Here is a 20,302-nt window from a genome sequence, read left to right as displayed (position 1 = left end):
TTTTACTGACAGCTTAACTATACACTATGAGAGTAGAGGCTGTACGTTGTCCTACCACACTTCCAATCAGGCCCCCAAAGTAACATAACCAATCAAATAAATTACTTTGTCTTCGAGAGGCAAAATTGGCAAAATTAAGTATTTAATTCTAAATTGTTTTTAATTCATGTCAACTTGTATTGCTTTAAAAAAATGTATGAAAACCCTTACAAACATAAAAGGAAACCATGGAGCAGGGCGTACTCTAGTGTCCTGACCTGGTTGAGGGTCAGGGTCTGGTCTCTGTGCAAAATTAAAGGAGGCTGGTCCATAGTGACGTCCAAATACCCCCCTATTTATAGATAATACATAATACCATAAACTCAAGAAATCCTGTAGGGCCTACACTAACACCATTCGTGTTTTAGGCTCCTCTACCTGTTAACTTTCTTTGTTAGATTGACTTTTTAAGAGGTTAAAAAGACGACCCAGTGATGATCCCCATCCCTCAGAGCCCAAAGTGTCATTATAATCATGTCCTTTTATCATTTCAATATTCAAATCGTAAAAACGCAGGCTATTCTTGTAGTGGCAGCTGTCTCCTCCAGGGCCAGAAATAGCAGATGGGATTTAATGGTGAGGTTGTGTATCTCCTTCCTTTGTTTTGAAAGACCCGATTTACACCTGAAGCATAACAAAAGCTTCCATAATTCTGTAACGCAAACCTGATACTTGCAGTGTACCTTCAGGCAGGGCAACCATGTAGAATTCTCTAAACTGAACCACATTCACTGTCCTTTTGGGTAGAGAGAGCAGGGTGCAGGCTATAACCTGTCAGCAGAGCAGGAGTCCTTGAAATTACATCCAGTCTTACTTTGCAGCACATATCCAAGGCATGTGCGTAATCATGACTGCAGAGTATCTAAAAACTTAGAGGGTCTCTTTGCTAATGTGAACATGAGACCCCCTGTGCTGTAGCTGAGGGGTTGGATGCAGGGCGAGCCGTGAGGGCATCTGCTGTGTTCCGGTGTTCTGGGAAAAGGACAGTGCACACAGCTGTGCTCAGGGGGTAAATGTAAAACAAACATGCCTCACACATGCTTCCCCCTCAGCTGTCATGGCTCTGCTTTCAAAGATTCAAACCCCCCCCCCCCCCCCTTCATGTTCCTCGTGGCCCACCTCTCCACACACACTCACAGCACTGAGCCTTTCCCTTTGCTCACTTTCACCATGGCCAGGCAGGGTCCAAGGCACAGCCGCACAAGCAATCCAGGAAGGCTTTTTAATTAACACTGAGCCATTTGGAGGCTGTGGACTGCAGTATTGTGTGTCAGGACAGACAGGCCCATCTGTCTCCTGCTTGCTTTAATGCAGACTATTTTTCTGCACAGCGCACAATGACATACTGGCATTCAGTAGCTCAGGTTTACACAATGCATTTCTATTTCTTTGACTCCTCTGTGTATTGAAGGGCCATAATCGTCTCCTGTAATGTATTCCTAATGTACAGCAACATGTTTCTCCAACAACCACACAAGAACATTTGATTCAAAATAAGGTTTAAATCTAAGCCCTTTTTCTCCTGTTTGCTGCACAACTCTATCCCTGATGATGTCGTCATCCATTTTTCTCAATTTCTAATACTACTGAAGTCAGGCTATCAGTACAGAGAAGAAAATATATATGTGTACTGTTGTGTGCATGTACACTTTTGGGCATGCAAAATGGATTGGTGTTACAAAACTTTTGGAAATGCTGCAGTGTTACTAATTAGATGTTTTATTCAAAGTGTACAACATTTGTGGGTTTTTTTGTTTTTAAAATGGTTTTGTTTGAACATTGTTTTCCTCTTGATATGTAATACCTATGAGTTTCCAAAGTTTTTATCAAGTACTATTTTGTGGCTTTAAGCTGTCTTTTAAATTAAGTGTATGGATTTGCTCATGCTTGTGTAATTTTTTTGTGTTTGATTAAAGTACAATAAGTTATTGCAATTCTATTTGGAATCAGAATTGGTCATCGTATTTGTTTTGATAGTGTGTAAAAAAAAAAAAGAAAATTCAGCTCCGTCAGCTTTTTCATACTGTTGCCACAAATGCACACAAATCCTGATAACAAGTATCCTGTTTAGTATGTCTGAATCACTCACATTTACAGCTTTTCAGTCTGCCGTCGCTAAAAAAACTAAACATTTAATATGTCTTATTGCATTTAATCAACCCTCAAAAGTATTGTGTCATTGTCATAGCCCCAGCTTGAAATCCCCATGCATTTCACTCCCTTTGAAGGGATACGAGTGCTGAAATGAGATCGCACAGCCCGCAGGAGTATCACACTAATTGAAGTTGACAAAAATACGAACTGCACCCTTTTGAACTGCTGACATAGAACAGGGTGGATTAGGCAGCGTATATTAACAACAGGTGACAAGCTGGAGGGAACAGTGGACTGTCCGCGTCACAGAGGCTCTGCACTGGGCGAGCACAGCCTCGAGTAAAGACAGAGATGAGAGGAGAAAAACGTCTTCATCCTCTTCCCACACACTCTTACACATACATGGAAAAAAGAACAGTGAGACACATTAGTGTGGCATTTACTTATGAAAGTCTTATATACACTTACATACATAAAGTCGGGCCAAACAATACAAATAAAAATGTCAATGGAATAATAAAATAAATCACAAGAGATCTGCTCTCCATGTAGTAGCCTATACATTGGATTTGGGACAAGAAGTGAGCAAAAACCCTAAAATATATAAAACACACAACAGCAATAATGGAAACACAATTTAAAAAAAAAAAAGCCCTGCATCCAAAATTTATACACATCTGTTTTGAAATGTGTGGGCTGGGGAAGTCTCTATTATTCACTATACAGTTAGATTTATATCACATATAAATGTTGTGAAAGAATTACTCAGGCTGCATAAGATTACAGTTCAAGATGTTCCAGTAGCTCAGCATCAATAATTTTAAAATCAGCAGTTACTCACTCTATATATATTAGATTTGTTGTACCAGCTTTGTCTAACGGCCCAATCTGATTGTGTAAAAGAAAACATATGTAAAACACTGACTGTACATCATCCACCATGCTGTGTGCTGTCACATTCAATTAACGATGTGATTGATCCTACACACTTAGGTACGTCATTGGATCATTTACTATGTATCATGTAAATTACACAACATTACAGATAAAGGATAAGGCCTATAAAAGTTTCAAGAAAGTAATTGTATGAAAAGGGAAAAAAAAAGAAAAAAAGTTGTTGGAGCATCATAGTTATGATTATTACACAGCACTGCTGCATATATAAATATGTACACTGTATAAGCTGATTCCAGAGCAGCTGGAACCTGAAGTTTCAACTCCAGAAAAAGTAACAGTGAGGGACCACTAGCCTCCAGTCAGCATGTCTGTCAAACTTCACACAGGGAGACCCTCCAATAGATATATGTAACTTTAGTCTATACATTAGAACAAAGATATGAAATATACATTTTACTATAGGCTAAATAAATCACTCTCATCACACTTTTCCGCATCCCCACATTTCAGTTATCCCACCCTCTGTAAAATCTGAAAAAAAGAAAAGTTTTAATGGCAGAAAAGAAATAGTATTTCCTACTTTAGACTGAATGTTGATGTCATGATATAAAAGATAAAGTTAAAAACTGATAAAGTGTCGAGGCTGCGCTGAGGTCCAAAAGTCTGTTACCCGCTGGTCAGAGGCTGCCGATGTTGGGGAAGCTCTTGAGCTTCTCTGGGAAGTCATCCTTGTAGAGCACTGGGTCAGCACGGTGTTCCACCACCTTCAGCGGCATGGTACCGAAAACGGAGGCAAACTTGTTGATGCACTCGGATCTAGAGATGAAAACACAATAAAGCAGCTTAAATATCAAATCTGTTCATCAGCTTATTATCAGCAATGTCTAGAATTTATCTACATAGATGTGGACACCGTCTTCACCTTTTCATTTTATGATGCCCATCTCCTTCAAAAGTAAGTAAGTATATATTTTTTAATTTCGACGTCTAACATATGCTTAAATGTGTGGTGACTTATATAGAGAACCTATTTTCCTTCACTATAGTGATTTTTTTGGAAGTAATGTATTGTTAGGCTAGTGTTGAAAAACAATTTGGTTACAGACATAAACTGAAAGAAAAGCGGTTTCTGTTTTTTGTCAACACACATGCTCACACACAAGTGCCATACCTCTCCACCATGTGTGTCTGATCCAGTGACAGGCCATCAATGGCTGTACACTCAGGGCACTTGAATTTTTTCCTGGGGGTCACCTACACAGAGGTAGAAAAAAAAGTCACATCAGTAATGTTAAACTTTATCAACCCTAACAAAACTAATAAACGGTCCGGTCTAATGTAGTATGTGAGGACTTTTTCTAAGAATAATGTGGGAAAATTCCATTCATAAACCTCCAACGGCAGAGCAAAAAATGTCACTGATGTTAGCGAGTGATGATGATTGTTTTTCAGTGTAGTCTCCGTCACATCTACACCGCTGACTTTAAAGCCTGAAACCAGTGCTCTGAATCTATCAATGTTTGTGCGCGTTTGTGTTAAAGTGGATTTTGGTCTGTACAGAAAGTGAGTGAGACGCAGAGAAAGATGGACAGGGTTGGAGGAAGGGGGTGTTTTCTGAAGAAAGCAGTTCAATCCATGGTGGGAGGTGGGAGGTTGCTGGCGATGGCAGGGAAGTGTGCTGCTTATTGATTTGATGGCAGCGTGTGCGAGTGTGAGAGAGCCCCGGTTAGCTTAGAAAAACATACTCATAGGAGGAGTGCCAGTGAGTGACACCCAGATAAGGGAGGTTAAGGCCAGGCTTTATCCTGCACCTGGGCACAGTCAGTGTGGAGGGGGAGGGGGAGGCAGTGAAGGTAAAGGGTGAGAGCTGATCAAACCCAGAGATGCTGAACCGTTCCGTCAGTCTTCAGCCTCCCCCTGCAAGCTTCGAGCAGTCAGAGCAATGAATGTACCTTTATGGGGGCTTTGCCTGTGATGTTCGCGACCAGGAAGTTCATGGCAATGTCTTCACAGTTCATGTGAGCGTCCACCCAGTTCTTGATGTCTCCTGGCATCTTGTATGTGTACAAATAGTTGAAGTACTGGAATGGAAAAACGATATAGAAGAATAAACGATCGCTCAGTTTCATATGGTAGTACTGCAGATTGTAATACAGCAGATATTGTTTGACACAAGAGAACGTATGAGGAACCTGTGCATTGCTTTAAACTTTGACGAGTGCGTGAACTTTAAAGTCAGCGTACGAGAACCCTGCTTAACTTGTGACACATCACTACAATCTCACAATGCAAATACCCCAAAACACACGCCACACGAAACTCTCTAATCCTTGACACTAACTCATAACAGAGAGGCAGAGGCAGAGCTCAAGCAGCCAAAATCGCTCAATTTCAACCTCACGGTTTTTTTTTTTGCTCACCTTGTGGTAAAAAGCGGCTCCAGTTAGAACCATGGAGACCTCGTTGGTCCACTCAGACTCGTACTTCCACTTTCCCATTTCGTGGTCCCAGAGGTGCAGACGGCCTGGGTAGCCCACCAGTCTATCTGGGAACTCCCTCCATACCTGGTGCAGGGCAGAAGAAATAATATTCAATATATACTGAACTAATGTGCAAAGTGGAGGCTGACACTACCGGAGTAATGATTGGTGGATACACAAAGTCATAACTGAGATTGAAATGAAAAGGTTTTTCAGAATTAAGTGGCTTTTTTTTTTTTGATTGGCCTTGACATCAGCAACTTGTTTGTTCCTTCAAATCCTCCCAGCAAGCAGTCATCTGTCAGACAGACAGCTTCTCTCTCCTGCCTGCAATTCCGTGTAATTATCCTTAAACTGAGCACAATTTTATTAAATAGCTTCTAAATGGATTCAGGTGAGCGTGCGAGGCAATGTCAAGCCGTGCAGGTATGTAGGCATGGAAAGCATCAGCTCTAAATCTGTCATCTTCCTTCACACATCAAACACGTTCAGCAGAATGAGACCGTAATCTCCCTGACTCAAACTGAGGGATCAACTTGAAATGATTCCTGGCAATACCTCACGCCGGATGGGAAAGGTAAGAGTTCTTTTTCTCACCTCATAGCCAAATTGCAGCTCGTCCGATGTCAGCATGATGATGTCATCGTCGATTGCGAGCACAGCTTCCGTCTCGATCTCGTCGTAGGGAAAGAAGCGGTTACTCAGCTTGTTCTCTTTTGTTCGCACGACTTTGAGGGGAACGCCGATCTTTGGCCAAAGAGACTCTGCCAGGAGGAAAAACGATACAAAAAAAGCCTTCACATTTAAAGACACGAGATCAAACAATAATTATGGTGGTAAACTTTCAACTATTTCAAAGTACAAATGCTTTATTTTTCACTGTTTAAAATGTCTCTAAGGATAACAAGTTGACTTTCACGGGATTCTTAAAGTTGGTTTTTAAATTTGATTTAATTGATTTTTAAACTCATTAAGCAGTTTGAGTGATGATGATGATGATGGGCTTTTCATTAGTTAATAAACTAAACGCTGATTAATTGAGAAAACCGTCCCTACAACTGTTACTACATAGAGGCTGTACACACACATATACAGTATACATAGTATGTAACCTCATAGTGAGCTTTTTCTGACATTTAAGGGATTATAAAATGATAAATATGGCAAGTATCAGAGTCTAAAGATGGCTGAGGGATTATTATGTCATTCTTTTACTGATAGAAACATTTGAAGTGTGTCCTGGCAGTGGGAAAAAGTACTCGGAGAGTTTAACTTCACTTAGTGACTTGTATCGTTACGCTAACCTCAAGCACGTGCAAATCAAACCACACTACGATTCTTCATGAAACAGATCAACAGAGGCTTTTTAAAAAATTTTTCAGGGATGGGTTTCAAAGATCTTGGGCAGTGTCCATGGCACGGACTACGGAACAGACAGATCACACACAATGTGTCCCCTCATTAATGGGCTAACCGAGGCCTGGCAGGCTATGAGAGGATCTCCTGGTCCTCCTCGCCACGTTTGAAGTCTCCTGTCAAAAGCTATTGTCAAAAAAAAACGCTTGAGTTAAACACCAAGTTTTTTTTTTTTTTCCTTTCAATCCATCCACAGTGCTGTTATCCCTTCACTTTTTTATAACGCTGAAAGGAGACAGCAGCAGTGAGAGAATTATAGGCTATTATAGAAATTTTTAAACTAAAACTGTGTTTTAGTGGGTTTGTTTCCGAGTACAAACATGTCCATCTTCAAAAGAATAAGCTATGGCTTTTTAATTATTATTATTTAATGTAAAACAATCACTCCAAGTATGTGAAGACATGAACACGATGAACACAATACTATTGAAGGCTGTAAGAAAAGATGACATTCAGACTCACAACTTGTTTAGCATCCTCTTAAAAAAAACACAGGAGGAAGGAAGCCAAAATGGGAGCCTGTAAACACATCAGTTCCAGGCTTGGTGTGAACGGGAAAGAAATCTGCCTTCAGATTGGACTGAGCCCCGCGAGTATGACCCGTCAATGGCCTCTTGTTAATTCTAATAGGTCACAAAGCTCCAGCCAGGCGCCGCTGATGCCTCTAATGAAAAGGCAACTCACAGCCATGAGGGAGCACTTCAAAGTCTTCTCATTACTTTATTACACTGGTTAACTCTTACAGCAGCAGGGCCAATTTAATCCCCGCTTCAGAAAAAGTCTTCGTCTGAGATGAGGAGTCAGAGGCTGAGGTTTGATGATCAACTTGCGGTGTGCTTTAAAAACAAAAAGGCGCTATGGATGGACTACAACTAAATGTAAACGGAGATAAAAGAGGCACAGACATGTATACATATACTGTAGGTACATATGAAATACATGTACTGTGTTCAGTGAATTCAACACCGACTTTCTTTATTGTTTAAATATCTTATGATGTGGCACAACGACCCTCTGGGTTTTCATCATCCTCTCGTTTTACCTCATAGATTGGCAATGACGAGCTGCTTTAACTGCATTTCTCAGAGGTGTATTAATCTTTTTTTTTTTTTCCCCTTTTAAGTATGAAAAAGAATATCTTATACTCACCCTCTGGAGGACTCTTGTTCTGGTTATTCCACACAACAAGAAGCTTAGCCAAGCTGGGCACCTTGGAGATTTCGGTGATTACACGGAAAAGACTTTCGACGCGATCGTACGTCAGCACCACCGCAGTGAACCCTGGTGCTCTCGGTGGGATGAGTGGTAAGAACAGGGGGCTGTTCACACTGGACCACTTCTGCGTGAGACGAGGGAACACATGACATCGACTGTTTAGGCTAAGGGGATCTTTCTTTAAAAAAAAAAAAAAAAAAACATTTCATATTTTCATGTACAGCAAGTGTCGCGCCCTTTGTGTCAACCCTGTCTGTCACGTTTTCCATGATTTAATATGATGTAATAGTGATTCTCCGGACAGTGAGGTCACCTGCTGTAGTTTTCCAGATGATTAATTTTTTTTAATTTTTTTTTTTTTATGGTAAGAGTAAGAATCATCCTATAAAGGGCTCTCAGGGGCCAAAAGCTTCCATTCAGGAGCCAACTTATCAAGGAAGAAGCAGCGGAGGATCGCAAACAACGTACCTTAAAAAAAAACAACATCTCAAGCAGTGTGTGACAAATAATGACTTAATGTGGCTTTTTTTTTTTTTTAAAGGGACACGAAAAACTTTTCAACTGTATTTACAAGCACGTGCTACTATAAGAGCAACAAACAGAAACGGGCTTCACTCTTGCTGAACTTCCATCAGAGGTCTCTGAAAATGTTCCGGCCTGTTAACAGTGACAGTCTGAGATGGGCAAAGAGAGTAATGTCACATCTGTGGGCTTCTTTTAAGAACATATAAAAGCACGTTTCTTTTCTCTGCTCCGAGGATGCCACACAGCGATTATGTGGCTCCTTCCAAACAGGCCTGTCGACTGAGACACAGCCGTCGCTTTTCACACAACATCAGTCACTGCTCCTCTAATAAAGCCACTTTACTGGCAAGTGGAAACTTCCTTGTGGTCATTCTCACAGTGTCAAACAAGCAGAGGAGGAAATAATTAAACTCACACATTTACGCGGCTCCATTAAAACTGAATTAAAAGGGCACCACTTAAGCCATTTGTCGTACTGAATAAATTAGATGAAAAGAAAGCCACAACAGAAGTCAAAGTTTATTTTAAACTTCAACACTTAGAGGAGGATCTTATCTTTATCCTGTTTGAACCGAGCGGCCCGTCAGTCATCCCAGACACTCGCAGGAAGATAGATTGAAGAAGAGCCGGCGATACAACATGCCTTCACAATTACATGTTTAAGCTGAACCACTTCTCATTTTCATATCCACACATGCAATTAACACTAACGTTAACAGATGCTGAGGCACGGCAGCAGAAGATTGAATGTCACATTTGGAGCCTTTGTGATCCTTCTGGTAAACGACACAACAGGATCCATTAGCATCGATGGTGAACAGCTCTTTTTCACCTGAGGGGATTAGGTCTACTAATTGAAAAGTACACATTGGGTCAGATGTGATAGAGTCACTTTAAACCTTTTTTTTTTTTTTTAACAGAGTCTGGGGCCAAAAAAAGCCTCCCCACTTAGTGACAGTGTGTCCATGTGTCAAGTAGCACAATGTCTTAAACTAGAATATAATGGTCGAGAATCCAGATGGGTATTAACCTCACATGTATGTCCAATACCTACAACCCCCAAACAAAAAGCTGCTTGTCCCTTATTCTGAAATCCCCCTCCGAAGGCACCAGCAATCCTTGGAAATGTGCTTTCAATTACCAGCCTAAAGACGGGGGGGGGGGGGCCTGGGATGTCTGTCTGATTTATTTAGTGCTCTGTGCAAGTTCTTCTAACCATCCATTCACTGAATCCATCGAGAAAACACTTCATCTCCCATCTTAGGCACGAATGGCCAAAAGGACTTAACCCTGATGCAATTAACCTCCTCTTGGTCGGGACAGACCTTCAGACCTGAGTGATACTGATTGATCAGACGTGGGGGGGGGGGGGGGGGGGGGGGAGTCGCTCAGGCAGAACAGTTTGACAGAAGTGGGCAATGTCAAGTGAAAGTGCTGATAAACGTATCAATCCTGAATGGCTGTGTGTATAAGAGCAGAATTAAAATGACAAACATCAGATGTGACCGTGCTGAGAATGACTTGTTTCCACCTACATGACCCAAACGTGACTAAACCCCGATCCGCTCAGCTCCTTTTAGTGGCATGCATGTAGACATCTGACCGACGCATAGAGCCCTCCTGAATTCAAACACATGCACACGCCTGTGGATCCACGACTGTGGATAGAGTAGAAGACTCGAGATCAGATCTGATTAACAGCTCCGGAGAGATGGTCGCCCAGCCTAGCTGTCTGCAGCCACAAACTCCCACAACCACAGGGATGATACAACACACACACACCATTCTTCATACCCAGCGTAGTCGCTACAAACACAATGACTCAGACATGCAGGAACTTATTTTTCACCGCAGTGCATGCATCCTCCGAGTGCAGAACTGCTGACACAAAGTGGCGGCTTCAGAGCTGGCTGGGTGTATACAGCAGCGATCTGTGAAGTGCTGCATGTGTGGTGCTCAGAAAGACTTGAAGGCATCTACTGTCGCTTTGCCACAGAGGCTTTGATTTACAAGAGAGAGGAGGGTGTGGGAGCATTCAAGCAGCTGAGCGTAGAAAGCGAGCACACTGGAGGACATCCTAACTGTAGATAAAAGTTAACATTCAACAGGTCCAAAAAAAAAAAAAATCACTGGAAGGTAAGAACACAAGTTAAGAGGAGAGTAATCTTGCCAAATGGCTCAAAGTTAAGATACGCACCACTACAGGTGGATTGTTCCACTGCTCGTAGGTGCGTGCAGCGTATGGGTAGATGCGGTCATTGATGATCTGGAGTGTCGTTAAGCCAATAGCCTTCATGGAGCTGAAGTAGGCCTCCCAAAACCAGTGTGCCTGTGGACAAAGACAACAGACTCCTTTAAAAGGCACTCAGGAAAAAAAACAAAACTAAAAGGGAGAAACAGAGTAAACCAAAAACATGATTAGAGGAACGACATAGCGTAGAATATTTTTTTTTAAAAAAAGGAAAGAAAAGAAAGAATGTGAAGCAAACAAAATAAACACTGGCAAAAAAAAGTATGCAAATATACTCCCTTTAGGTTTGACAGTCCCAATTACTTTTTCCAAGATTATCCCCAGGATAAAAATGTCAATGAAAGGGTCAACTATGTTTATGTCCTGGAATTATTTAACTTGAATTGAGTATTTTATGACAGTATTCAACTTACTGTAACTGATTATAGAACAGTGCATTGTCTTGTTTTCGCATTGAGCTTGGGCCATTACATGACAAGATAACTCTCCTGGACCGGACTGTACAATCTACATGTTTTCCTTCTGTCCCACTCTTAAAGGAAATGTTGCAGCCCTCTGCAGCCTCTTGACCTTCAACGTCTCCTCTTCTGGAGGCTTTTTCATATCTCTTCTGACAGTGTCTGTTTAACTTCAACACATCTCAGATGTGAAACAGAGGCTTTAATGATAACTGAACTCTTGACCCATACCTTACTGTTATTATTCTGGCTGTTGGGATGTCAACTCAAACTCCACTTTGTCAGTTTCACTCAGCGATTCCAGCAATCACAGCAAAGATGAAAATGAATCCTTAAACTGTTAGTGTCTTCAATCTCTTGGTATGAGGATGAAAATTATGGGGGGTTTTTTCCACTTTTCAAGCCCTCACATATATTACTTTGAAGAAATCATCAACCTACAGTCGTGCCTCTGATTGAGCCTCCTTGACTCCTGCAGGCTCGTATTTTATTAAGAGTTAATGATGCTTTAAATGACAATGTCTCCTGGAAGAAGCATGTTACACTGACCCAACACCAGTCAACATGAACCTCCGGAGTGACCCACCGGTCTAAGAAAGGACGATGTGAGTATTAAACTGTTTGTGTGTAAAGCATAAAGCTGCATTTCTTTCACATCTATCGTAATGCGTTTGTTTTACACAGACAGTCTTAGTGACAACCATTGGCAAATCGCCCATGTCTAAGTATGGGATAACACACAGGAGATGTGCCATACAACAACACAAAAACAGCCTTTATTTTTATAGAGGGGGTGAGGAGAATCCAAAAGGACTTTCTAATCTCAGGGGGGAATCCCAACGGCCCATAAATCAGCCAGTGATGAAAGTTTCTTTTCTGAACGGGAGGAGGCAGAAAGCAAACTGTGCTGGCCCGAGGGCCTGTCCCACCCTCCTCCACCCCTTCCCGGCGCATGGAGGAATTTTTATGAGCAGGGAAGAAGAGAAAGCTTTGCAAGACAGGAAGAGAAACCCTTCCTCTATCTTTAATTTATGTAGGGTATAGTCTTCACTTTGTTTGGCCCATGAATGAACTAAGACATTTAGAGGTACAATAATACCATCTTTTAGCTGCTTTATGTGGAGTTAATAAAAAGGAGTATGACGCAAAGCGTTACTAAAAACCTGGTGCAAATAACAATATTTCAAATCATCTTTGCATTGTCAAGTCTGAAATATATTCCCCTATTTATCACTCTAAATGTTTTAATCTGTTGCCATGCTCGATAAAAAAAAAATAAAAAAAATCTTCAAATTTCCTTCTACTTAAGAGCATCACGTTGTTTAACTCAGTGGAAGTTGTCAAGTGCCTGACAGATGATTCAACGTATGTACTGTGTAAAGACCCCGGCAATCATTAAGAGTCGCTGACATAATCAAAAACAGCAGCGAAAACGAGTTTTGTTCAATCCTACCAGCTGCTCACTGGGAAATGTTATCTCACTCGAAGATTTATTATCACTTTACTTGTGAGTGAGATCAAACCATTCTACAAACACATACAGCAGAGCACACACGTCGTTAATAACAACTACCTGCTCTCCTCAGTGTAATTCTCTCCGTACGGAAATGAAAACGTGACAAACCAACGGGATTACTGCTGAAGTGCTGAAGACCACTACTGCAGGCCTTACTGTAGTTTGTGTTAAGAGTGGGCGGTGACGTACAGATGCACAACAGGTTGATGTTTTCTGATGGCACCTGTGTTTGTGAAAAAGAAGAGAAGAGGAACAGAATCTGGTGGGAGACGAGGGATCAATGTCTGAAACTCTGGACTTGTAAGAGTAAGGCGCTATAGCACATTTGTGATGAACTAAAATAAATAAATACATAAAAAATCATTATCGTTGCAGACTGTTGAGGTTTGAATGAGCAGGTTTGTGTAAAAGCCAGACTGGACTGAAGAGAAACAGACCGCTTAGCGTACACAGAACCTTTAATGTTATGATGTCAGCTGCAGCCACGACTCTGCTCTTCACGGCTACAACTCAAGTGAAGAAGACAGAATCAACAAAGAACCAATAAAGAAAGAGCAAGCTAACTCCTCCCATCTTATATCTTCTAATTGAACAAGCTGAGCTAATCGAATAAAGGTGTGTAGTGCATGTGTCATGGTTTAAGTGTATGGTCAAAGCAGGGCTTGATGAAGTTTGTACACTAACATGGGCTAAGTGGTCCCACTTGAGCAGCTGTTTATTATGAGGCTTTTTAAAATGTGACCTTCATGTCATTTCATATTAACAGATTTAGAAATGAGTCCTGCTGTCTGAAGCTCGTCTGCTGAGTCCTGACGGAGGTTAGAAAGTCGTCACATCACAGTTTGATCAGCTGGTCTCCAATAAGTTACCCAACAGCAGAGAATCTGCGAAGGGACCTCAAACTGCAACTAAAACTAGTCGAGATCTTTTTTGTATATTCGTGTCGGATTTTTGTCTTCTCCCTTCGGTGTTCCATTTGAGAAACATGTTCGTCCTATCAAAAATGTTGACCCTTACACCATGAGCGAGATAAATAAATCAAACGAAAATGAAATTCCAAAATGCGTTTTGTTGTCAGTAAAATCTCTTCTGAGCAGCAGTATCTTATGTAGCCTCGGTCTCTTGAAAATAAATGGGATGACAAAAACCTTTCACTTCATCAGACAGGTATTAAACGCATCCTTAATGTCAATGAACTTTTTTATTGCCACATTATGATGGATTAAGCTGGGCCCTTGTAATATAGCAATAAGTAAGGTCTTTTACCTGCTTTTTTCAAGTGTCTTGAATGATGCTATACAAATAAAGATTGATTGATGGATTAATTAAATTGCATTTTCTTCAAGGAATATATGACTACTTTAACATCAGTCATAGGGGAGCAGAAGAAACTACCGGTAAGTATGAAAGCAAAGGCTGCTACGCCCTCTGCTGGTGGGCAGAGGGCGTAGCAGGCATTACTGGAGGAACGAATCAACTAAACCAAATAATCTTGTATTTATCTTGAATATCAGCTTGTGGTTATTTTAGGATCTCAGCTAATACAAAATGTGGTTCCTCTGAAAGCACATCATCCTGTTTGTGTTGGACTAAACTTGATTACTTCTAAAGGGATGTCTTCTAAGAATATATCTGACACTGTGAACATGTATACACAATTACATTTTATCCTATTTTTAAATTAAAAAAAAGAAAAGAAAAAAAAACTTCTATCCCTAATCCCCTAAAAAAAGGAATCAGAAAAGACATTTAAAGAAGTAGGATGTTTTCCTCTAAATTCCCTTGAGTTGGGATCTGTGTATACTCTACTCAAGAATGTTCTAGATGTATTTTGTTCTCTACAAATCTACATGTGTCAAACAGACAAGACATACAAGACTTATCAAAGGTGAGCTCATAAAAACAGACAAACACTTCAAGTCTCATCAAGACTTTGGCACTGAGGAAGTTACTGGATATTACTGTTGAAGTACATGGTATCAACTATATCCATCAAGAGATTATAGATTATTGAATGAAGTTGTTTGTTGTAGTTAAAAGTTGGACTACTTCATATTAGACCTTCAGCAAACGGTGCTTTAAATAAACGTAATTAAACCGGCTGCAAATGAAAACGACAAAAAAAGTAGGATTACAAATCCATGAACTCGGATTTAATAAACACAAAACAACAACTCCATAAAAGAGTGTTTAAAATAAAGTTAGTGTTCGGGCTGTCTTTAAATGTTAAGTTGGATGTGAGATGATAAAACCAGTCTCATTTGTGTTCATTAGAACAAACTCGTCCCGTCAAACTCACTTGTAGTCTTTCTGTTAAGACAATGTATTCATCTCATGTAAGAGCCAAAAGGGCTTTGGAACCAATACACCCAAAGACAGAAGGCATGTTAAAAAGACAATCCAAGAGTGTGACATAGAATATGATCCTTGTGGCTTATTGATGTGAAATGAGTCATGATATCATCAAACATAAATAAAGACTAACAGATGAGATAGAGGACAATTTGCTGACTTAACATAAAAATGAAATACCTGTAAGGACACTTTGAAGCTGTAACTGTTGGTATTATTTGGAGTAACCTTTGACAAGTACCAGGAAAGAAAACGGATATAGCTGTATACCTATAACTGAATTCATGGTTAAATTACTTCTGTAGAGAAAAGACCCAGGCAAGACTCTACTTCCAAGAATTAAAACCATATGTAGAACGTGAGGGCAAAGGAGGCAGTGGAGTACCGTGACCAGCATATACAATATCAAGTTAATGCTACCAGGTTAGCTCTGAGCCATACAAGAAGAAAAAGGCCCATCCAACAGCACCTGAAGCTTTTTTTCTCTCTCTCTTTTTATTTTTTTTTAGTTTTTCTGGTGAAATCCAACCTCAAACTGCTCTATGAGTAAAAAGGTCTGTTTAGCCAGTATAATTAGTAAATGGACTAGAGTTGATACAAGAGAACGAGTAGCAGCTGAGCTGGTGCGCTTCTCTCATGATGCTTTCACTTTTGTTTATTGTGGCTCTATGCAGATACCAAAAGGAAATAGAGAGAGCTGTCTACGTTGCATGTTACTGAAGCTAAAATCAACACAGTTGAGTCCTCTGAAAGCTTCAGAAAACCCAGACTGAGCAAAGAAGGAAACTCTAACGCATAAAACGTTAAGGTGGGATCCAAACATCTGTCTGCTGCACATCAAACAGAATTTGTCTTAGCTTTCAAAAACTGAACTCTTTAGTTGGTTTAGGCAAACGCACATCTCGGTCATGTAGTGCAAGTCCTTTAACCCCTCTGACCAGCAGGTCAATTTGTATTTTCTGAAACTGAATGTAAAGCAAACTAAGCGTGTTGCTCTGACAGATTATTTCTCTCCAGTTAGAAGTCGTGACAGTTACCTGTCTCTGCATCTCTTCAACTTGTCTGTGAGGAATACTCTTCAGGATCGTATACATCTCGGATAGCTTCTCCTCTGGAATAACCACAGAAGCCCTTTAAAGAAAACGGAAACATTGAATACATGACCTGAAAATGGCAACCCTCCAAATCCCTGGCAGGTTTTTTTTTTCCCTTTCAGTTGTGTAGCGACAAAGACGGACCTTTTCCAGTCGAGGACTTCAGAGAATGGCAGAATGTAGGAGTCAGCGAGGACAACAGGGACACAGCCAGCCTGCAGAACGTCGCTGAGTGCCGCCTGACCTAAACGTGCCCCCCGCAGAACGACACAGAAAGACGACTCCTGAAAAGACACACAGGAAGAGAACCGTCAGTGTGACTTTGCATTTAATACACAAACTGGACTTTACAGACACCAGTGCGAGAAACATCTTCAGGAAGCAAAGTGCTCAAGCTAAATGAACTGCATTTTAGCACATTAACCTGTTCCAGCTTTAGCTCCTGGGTTGAAATGTGTACCTCCAAAAAAGTTCTTGATGCCTGGGAAGCACTTACTAACAGTCCAGGATTATATCTTTTTTTTTTTTTTCTTTCAAGTAGTGCATGTAAGGATAGTGGATACTTCTAAATTATGTTTACTGCAGTTGCGATACACACCTGAAGTATCTGAGGGTAGTCATACACCTGCCCTTTGTAGCAGCGTTTTCGTGCAGAGGCAGCGCCCTGAGAGAGGTTGCTACACTTGTCCAAGAGGAGCAATGCTTCTCCATTTTCTTCCTTCAAGCGCTCAAGTTCAGCGCGGTATTCTCGATGAATGGCGGTTTGAGAAGACAGAATGAAGAAGCGCCTCGGCCTGGGTGAAATGGAGACAGGACACAGATGATTATCAATGCGTATCTTTATACCGTTAACTGTGAATAGCTTCTGATTTAAGACAAACCTTAACGAAGTTGTTGAACAACGATTACTCTTACATTGTTTAGAAAATCATTTTGATCAATAATGTCATTTTAATCCCTTAAAATGTTTTTCAGAGAAGTTGATTGTATTGATGGTAGAATCATTTCATGATCTGGTACTGGGGCACAGTTGGCAAGTGGTTGGTTCGCCTGCCCCCATGTGCGGAGGGCTGTGGTCCTCTGGGCGGGCGGCCCGGGTACAGGTCTGACCTGCTACCTCTTTCTTGCATGTCACTCTCCACCCTCTCTCTCCCCAATGTTTTAACTGCAGCCATTGTGCTTTCTACTTCATAAAAGGCATAAAATCTAAAAAAAGAAAAAGAAAAAAAAAGAAAGATAATGAAGAATGTGCTCACCCAGGCTGTCGCTCTGGCAGCTCAACATCTGCAGAGAGCGGGCTGTAAACAGGGATGCTGACATCATAACCTTGTCTGTAGGTCCATGTAGAGAAACCGCCTCCAGCCAGTAACGCTCTGAAACAAATGTTACAGTGCACCAGCAGTCAGCACACTGGAGACTTTAAAACACAAAGTCATTCATTAGCTACCTATAAACTACTTTTGCTAATTTGAGACATGGACATTAAAGGCTCATTTCCCAGGTTGATAGACCTTTATTCTGCACCAGGTGATAATGTGCGTCTTATTCTGCTGCACTGTCAGACAATGTGTACATAAAGTGGAAACACACCGACGGACACACACACCTGTTTCTGATAAGGCTCTATATAAATGAACTCCAGCTGGAAGAGCCCAGGAAATGCCTTGGATCTAATAGATAATGTTCATTGTCTCAAGGCTGCTCGATGTTCATAAACCTAAGCTCTTCCTTCCTCAACCTTTAAAAGAGCTTAAAGCACATATTAAGACACACAGACGCCTCACCGGTATATATAACTAGATATATGAAATATCTCCCAGTTACCAGGAAATATTTCGATGGAGCGATGACAGATATGGTAAACACTGCCTGCGGTTGCTTCATGTATTGCAGTTTAAAAATAATTTTCCTCCATCCTGGCTGAAAATACAATAAACAAACAAGATGTAAAGATCCTTTTGATTTGAATGAACACATCAGGTGCAGACTGGAATCCTAAAAAAAACACCTGAAGCTCCTCCACTTCAAGTACCCAGCTGAGGGATTTCCTCCTCTATCAGTTTGACATAAAAGATATCATGGAAGCGAACTACTGTCAAGAACTCCGGTTTTCATGAGGATTCAGAAAATAATTAGCCCGTTCCTAGATTTTGAAATGGCGTCGTCATGTACGGCAGCTACCTGTCTCGGGGAACATCCAAGGCAGTGTTGTAGTCTGGAGGGCCGCCAGGTAACATATTGAAAAGTAGGTGATTCATTCCTTTGTCCCATCTATCCAAAAGATGCACAAGATAATTAAGAGCAGTAGTGATAATGGATTCTTTCAACAACAAAAAGTTAAACTGTGTCACTTTCATTAAAAAAAGTTAAAACATCCAGCATGTACTTCCCATAAATGTAAGAGAAAAAAAGATTAGATAGATAGATAGATAGATAGATAGATAGATAGATAGATAGATAGATAGATAGATAGATAGATAGATAGATAGATAGATAGATAGATAGATAGATAGATAGATAGATAGATAGGGGTCAATGAGGAAAGGCCAGTATTAAGAACAAAGTGACAAGCAGTTACACATAAAACAAATCTATCAATGACATTTACCTGGGCAGCATTGCTAGAGCCTGGGCAGTCTCTCTGATACGCAGCGAGTTCTGATTCAGCACATCAATAGAGGGGATAAAAAGACAAGCTCTGGTGACATCATCCGTGTAGAAGTCGCTGTCAGAGATAGCGCTGAGCAAGTCATTGTATTCCCTCGACAGTCCTGTGCTGCTGATGGGAACCCCTAATTCATCCACAAACTTCTGCAGAGGGTAGATGTAGACCTACAGGAACGACAGCGCAATAATGAAGGGACCTGCTTTGTGTCAGCAATACAGTTGAATACAGAAGTAGTAGTTACCTTGATTCTGTTTTTCGGATTGTAACCACATCTGTAAACATCAAAACAGGTGTGCATGCGGCAGCTCAGGTCACCCCTCTCTGGAATGGGACTGGAGACAGGCAGGTGGACCAAAGGGGCGTCGTGGACGCTGCGTTTATCTAGAGTCCAGTCGGCTGCAGATTCAATAGAGTGGGGCCAAAACTGAAACATCCCAGTGGCAATCAGTCCAAGCAGCACCACAGAGAAGAGGGTGATGTAGTAAATGCGGTGCTTGGTTTTCATCCGCGGTATGAGAGCAGGGCCGCGCGAGCTGTATTTCCCAGAGGCGTACATTGTCTGTCTCTCTATCTCTCTGACCAGACACTGGGGAAAAAAAACAAAGCTCTGATCAACAACAGTCACAGATAATGTTTAAATTAAACGTTTCACAAGTCTTTAAAAACGTCACGTAGCCTAGCAATGCAGTATAAAGACAATACGGTAAACATGAGACTCTAACCAAGAGGGTCCCTGTGTTTATAATGGGGGCAGTCCATAGAAAGATTGTTTTCTTTAACAAAATAACAGTCATTTCAATGTCGACAACAAGATAAGGGCAGCATATTAATAACTGATACTTAGCCAATGTTAAAATATTGTTCCTAACGCCAGTTTAAAAACACGTTTAGTGACAGACAAACTATGAAAGCAGCTTTAATCAAATTAACCATGAAGTTAACTTGGCTAACAGGAGCTAACCTAGTAGTTGTGAAACATTCATGTAAGGTTATTGTTTTTTTTATGCATGTCCGGATAAACCAGAGATAAAAGAAGCAATTCATCTTACGTTAAAAGTTTTCGCGACTTACCGAGACGATTCGCGGAATATATGTGGTTCACAGATCTGGTTTAATTCATAGCAGCGATTCTGAAGATAGAGCACCTCTCAATACATTGTAGATGTAAACTCATAGCATGAAGCTACAGTATCTTCTTCCTTGGCCCTCCTCCGAGAAATCCCTCAGCGATACACGGAAATCATTATGCGTCTCTTCCGGCGAGAAATTCAGGAGGTTAAGGTCCTCTGCTGCCCCC

The 20,302-nt window shown here is 40.9% G+C and overlaps 1 protein-coding gene across 2 annotated transcripts; it reads right to left on the bottom strand.

Moving 5' to 3' along the window:
- Positions 1-2,555: 2,555 nt before the first annotated feature.
- Positions 2,556-20,253, bottom strand: ext2 (exostosin glycosyltransferase 2). 2 transcript variants are annotated; one of them, XM_079340164.1, is made up of 16 exons: positions 20,077-20,253; positions 19,247-19,591; positions 18,946-19,169; positions 18,519-18,608; positions 17,594-17,710; positions 16,936-17,131; positions 16,482-16,621; positions 16,281-16,374; positions 10,864-10,995; positions 8,076-8,265; positions 6,108-6,274; positions 5,451-5,594; positions 4,983-5,111; positions 4,202-4,284; positions 3,701-3,846; positions 2,556-3,561 (listed from the first exon to the last, which is right to left on the bottom strand). In XM_079340164.1, the coding sequence occupies exons 2-15, from the start codon at positions 19,559-19,561 to the stop codon at positions 3,708-3,710; spliced, it is 2,160 nt and encodes a 719-aa protein (XP_079196290.1). In that variant the 5' UTR covers positions 19,562-19,591; positions 20,077-20,253; the 3' UTR covers positions 2,556-3,561; positions 3,701-3,707. The 2 variants fall into 2 exon arrangements, with proteins under 2 accessions (XP_079196290.1, XP_079196289.1); XM_079340163.1 differs by having other exon boundaries at positions 2,556-3,846.
- Between the last annotated feature and the right edge of the window lie 49 nt (positions 20,254-20,302).

Source organism: Symphodus melops, assembly GCF_947650265.1.
Source record: "Symphodus melops genome assembly, chromosome: 3".
Classification (NCBI taxonomy): Eukaryota; Metazoa; Chordata; class Actinopteri; order Labriformes; family Labridae; genus Symphodus; species Symphodus melops.
Note: the sequence above shows the minus strand (reverse complement) of the source record. Positions and strands in the feature narration are given on the sequence as shown.

Bases quoted from the DNA above. Each gene is read 5' to 3' on its own strand.
- ext2 (XM_079340163.1), bottom strand. From the start codon at position 19,561: ATGTACGCCTCTGGGAAATACAGCTCGCGCGGCCCTGCTCTCATACCG. The intron at 17,711-18,518 runs GTAGCTGCCGTA...CATTTGTTTCAG, and splicing joins TTGGATGTTCCCCGAGACAG to AGCGTTACTGGCTGGAGGCG. The intron at 5,595-6,107 runs GTGAGAAAAAGA...GCCCTGCACCAG, and splicing joins AGCTGCAATTTGGCTATGAG to GTATGGAGGGAGTTCCCAGA.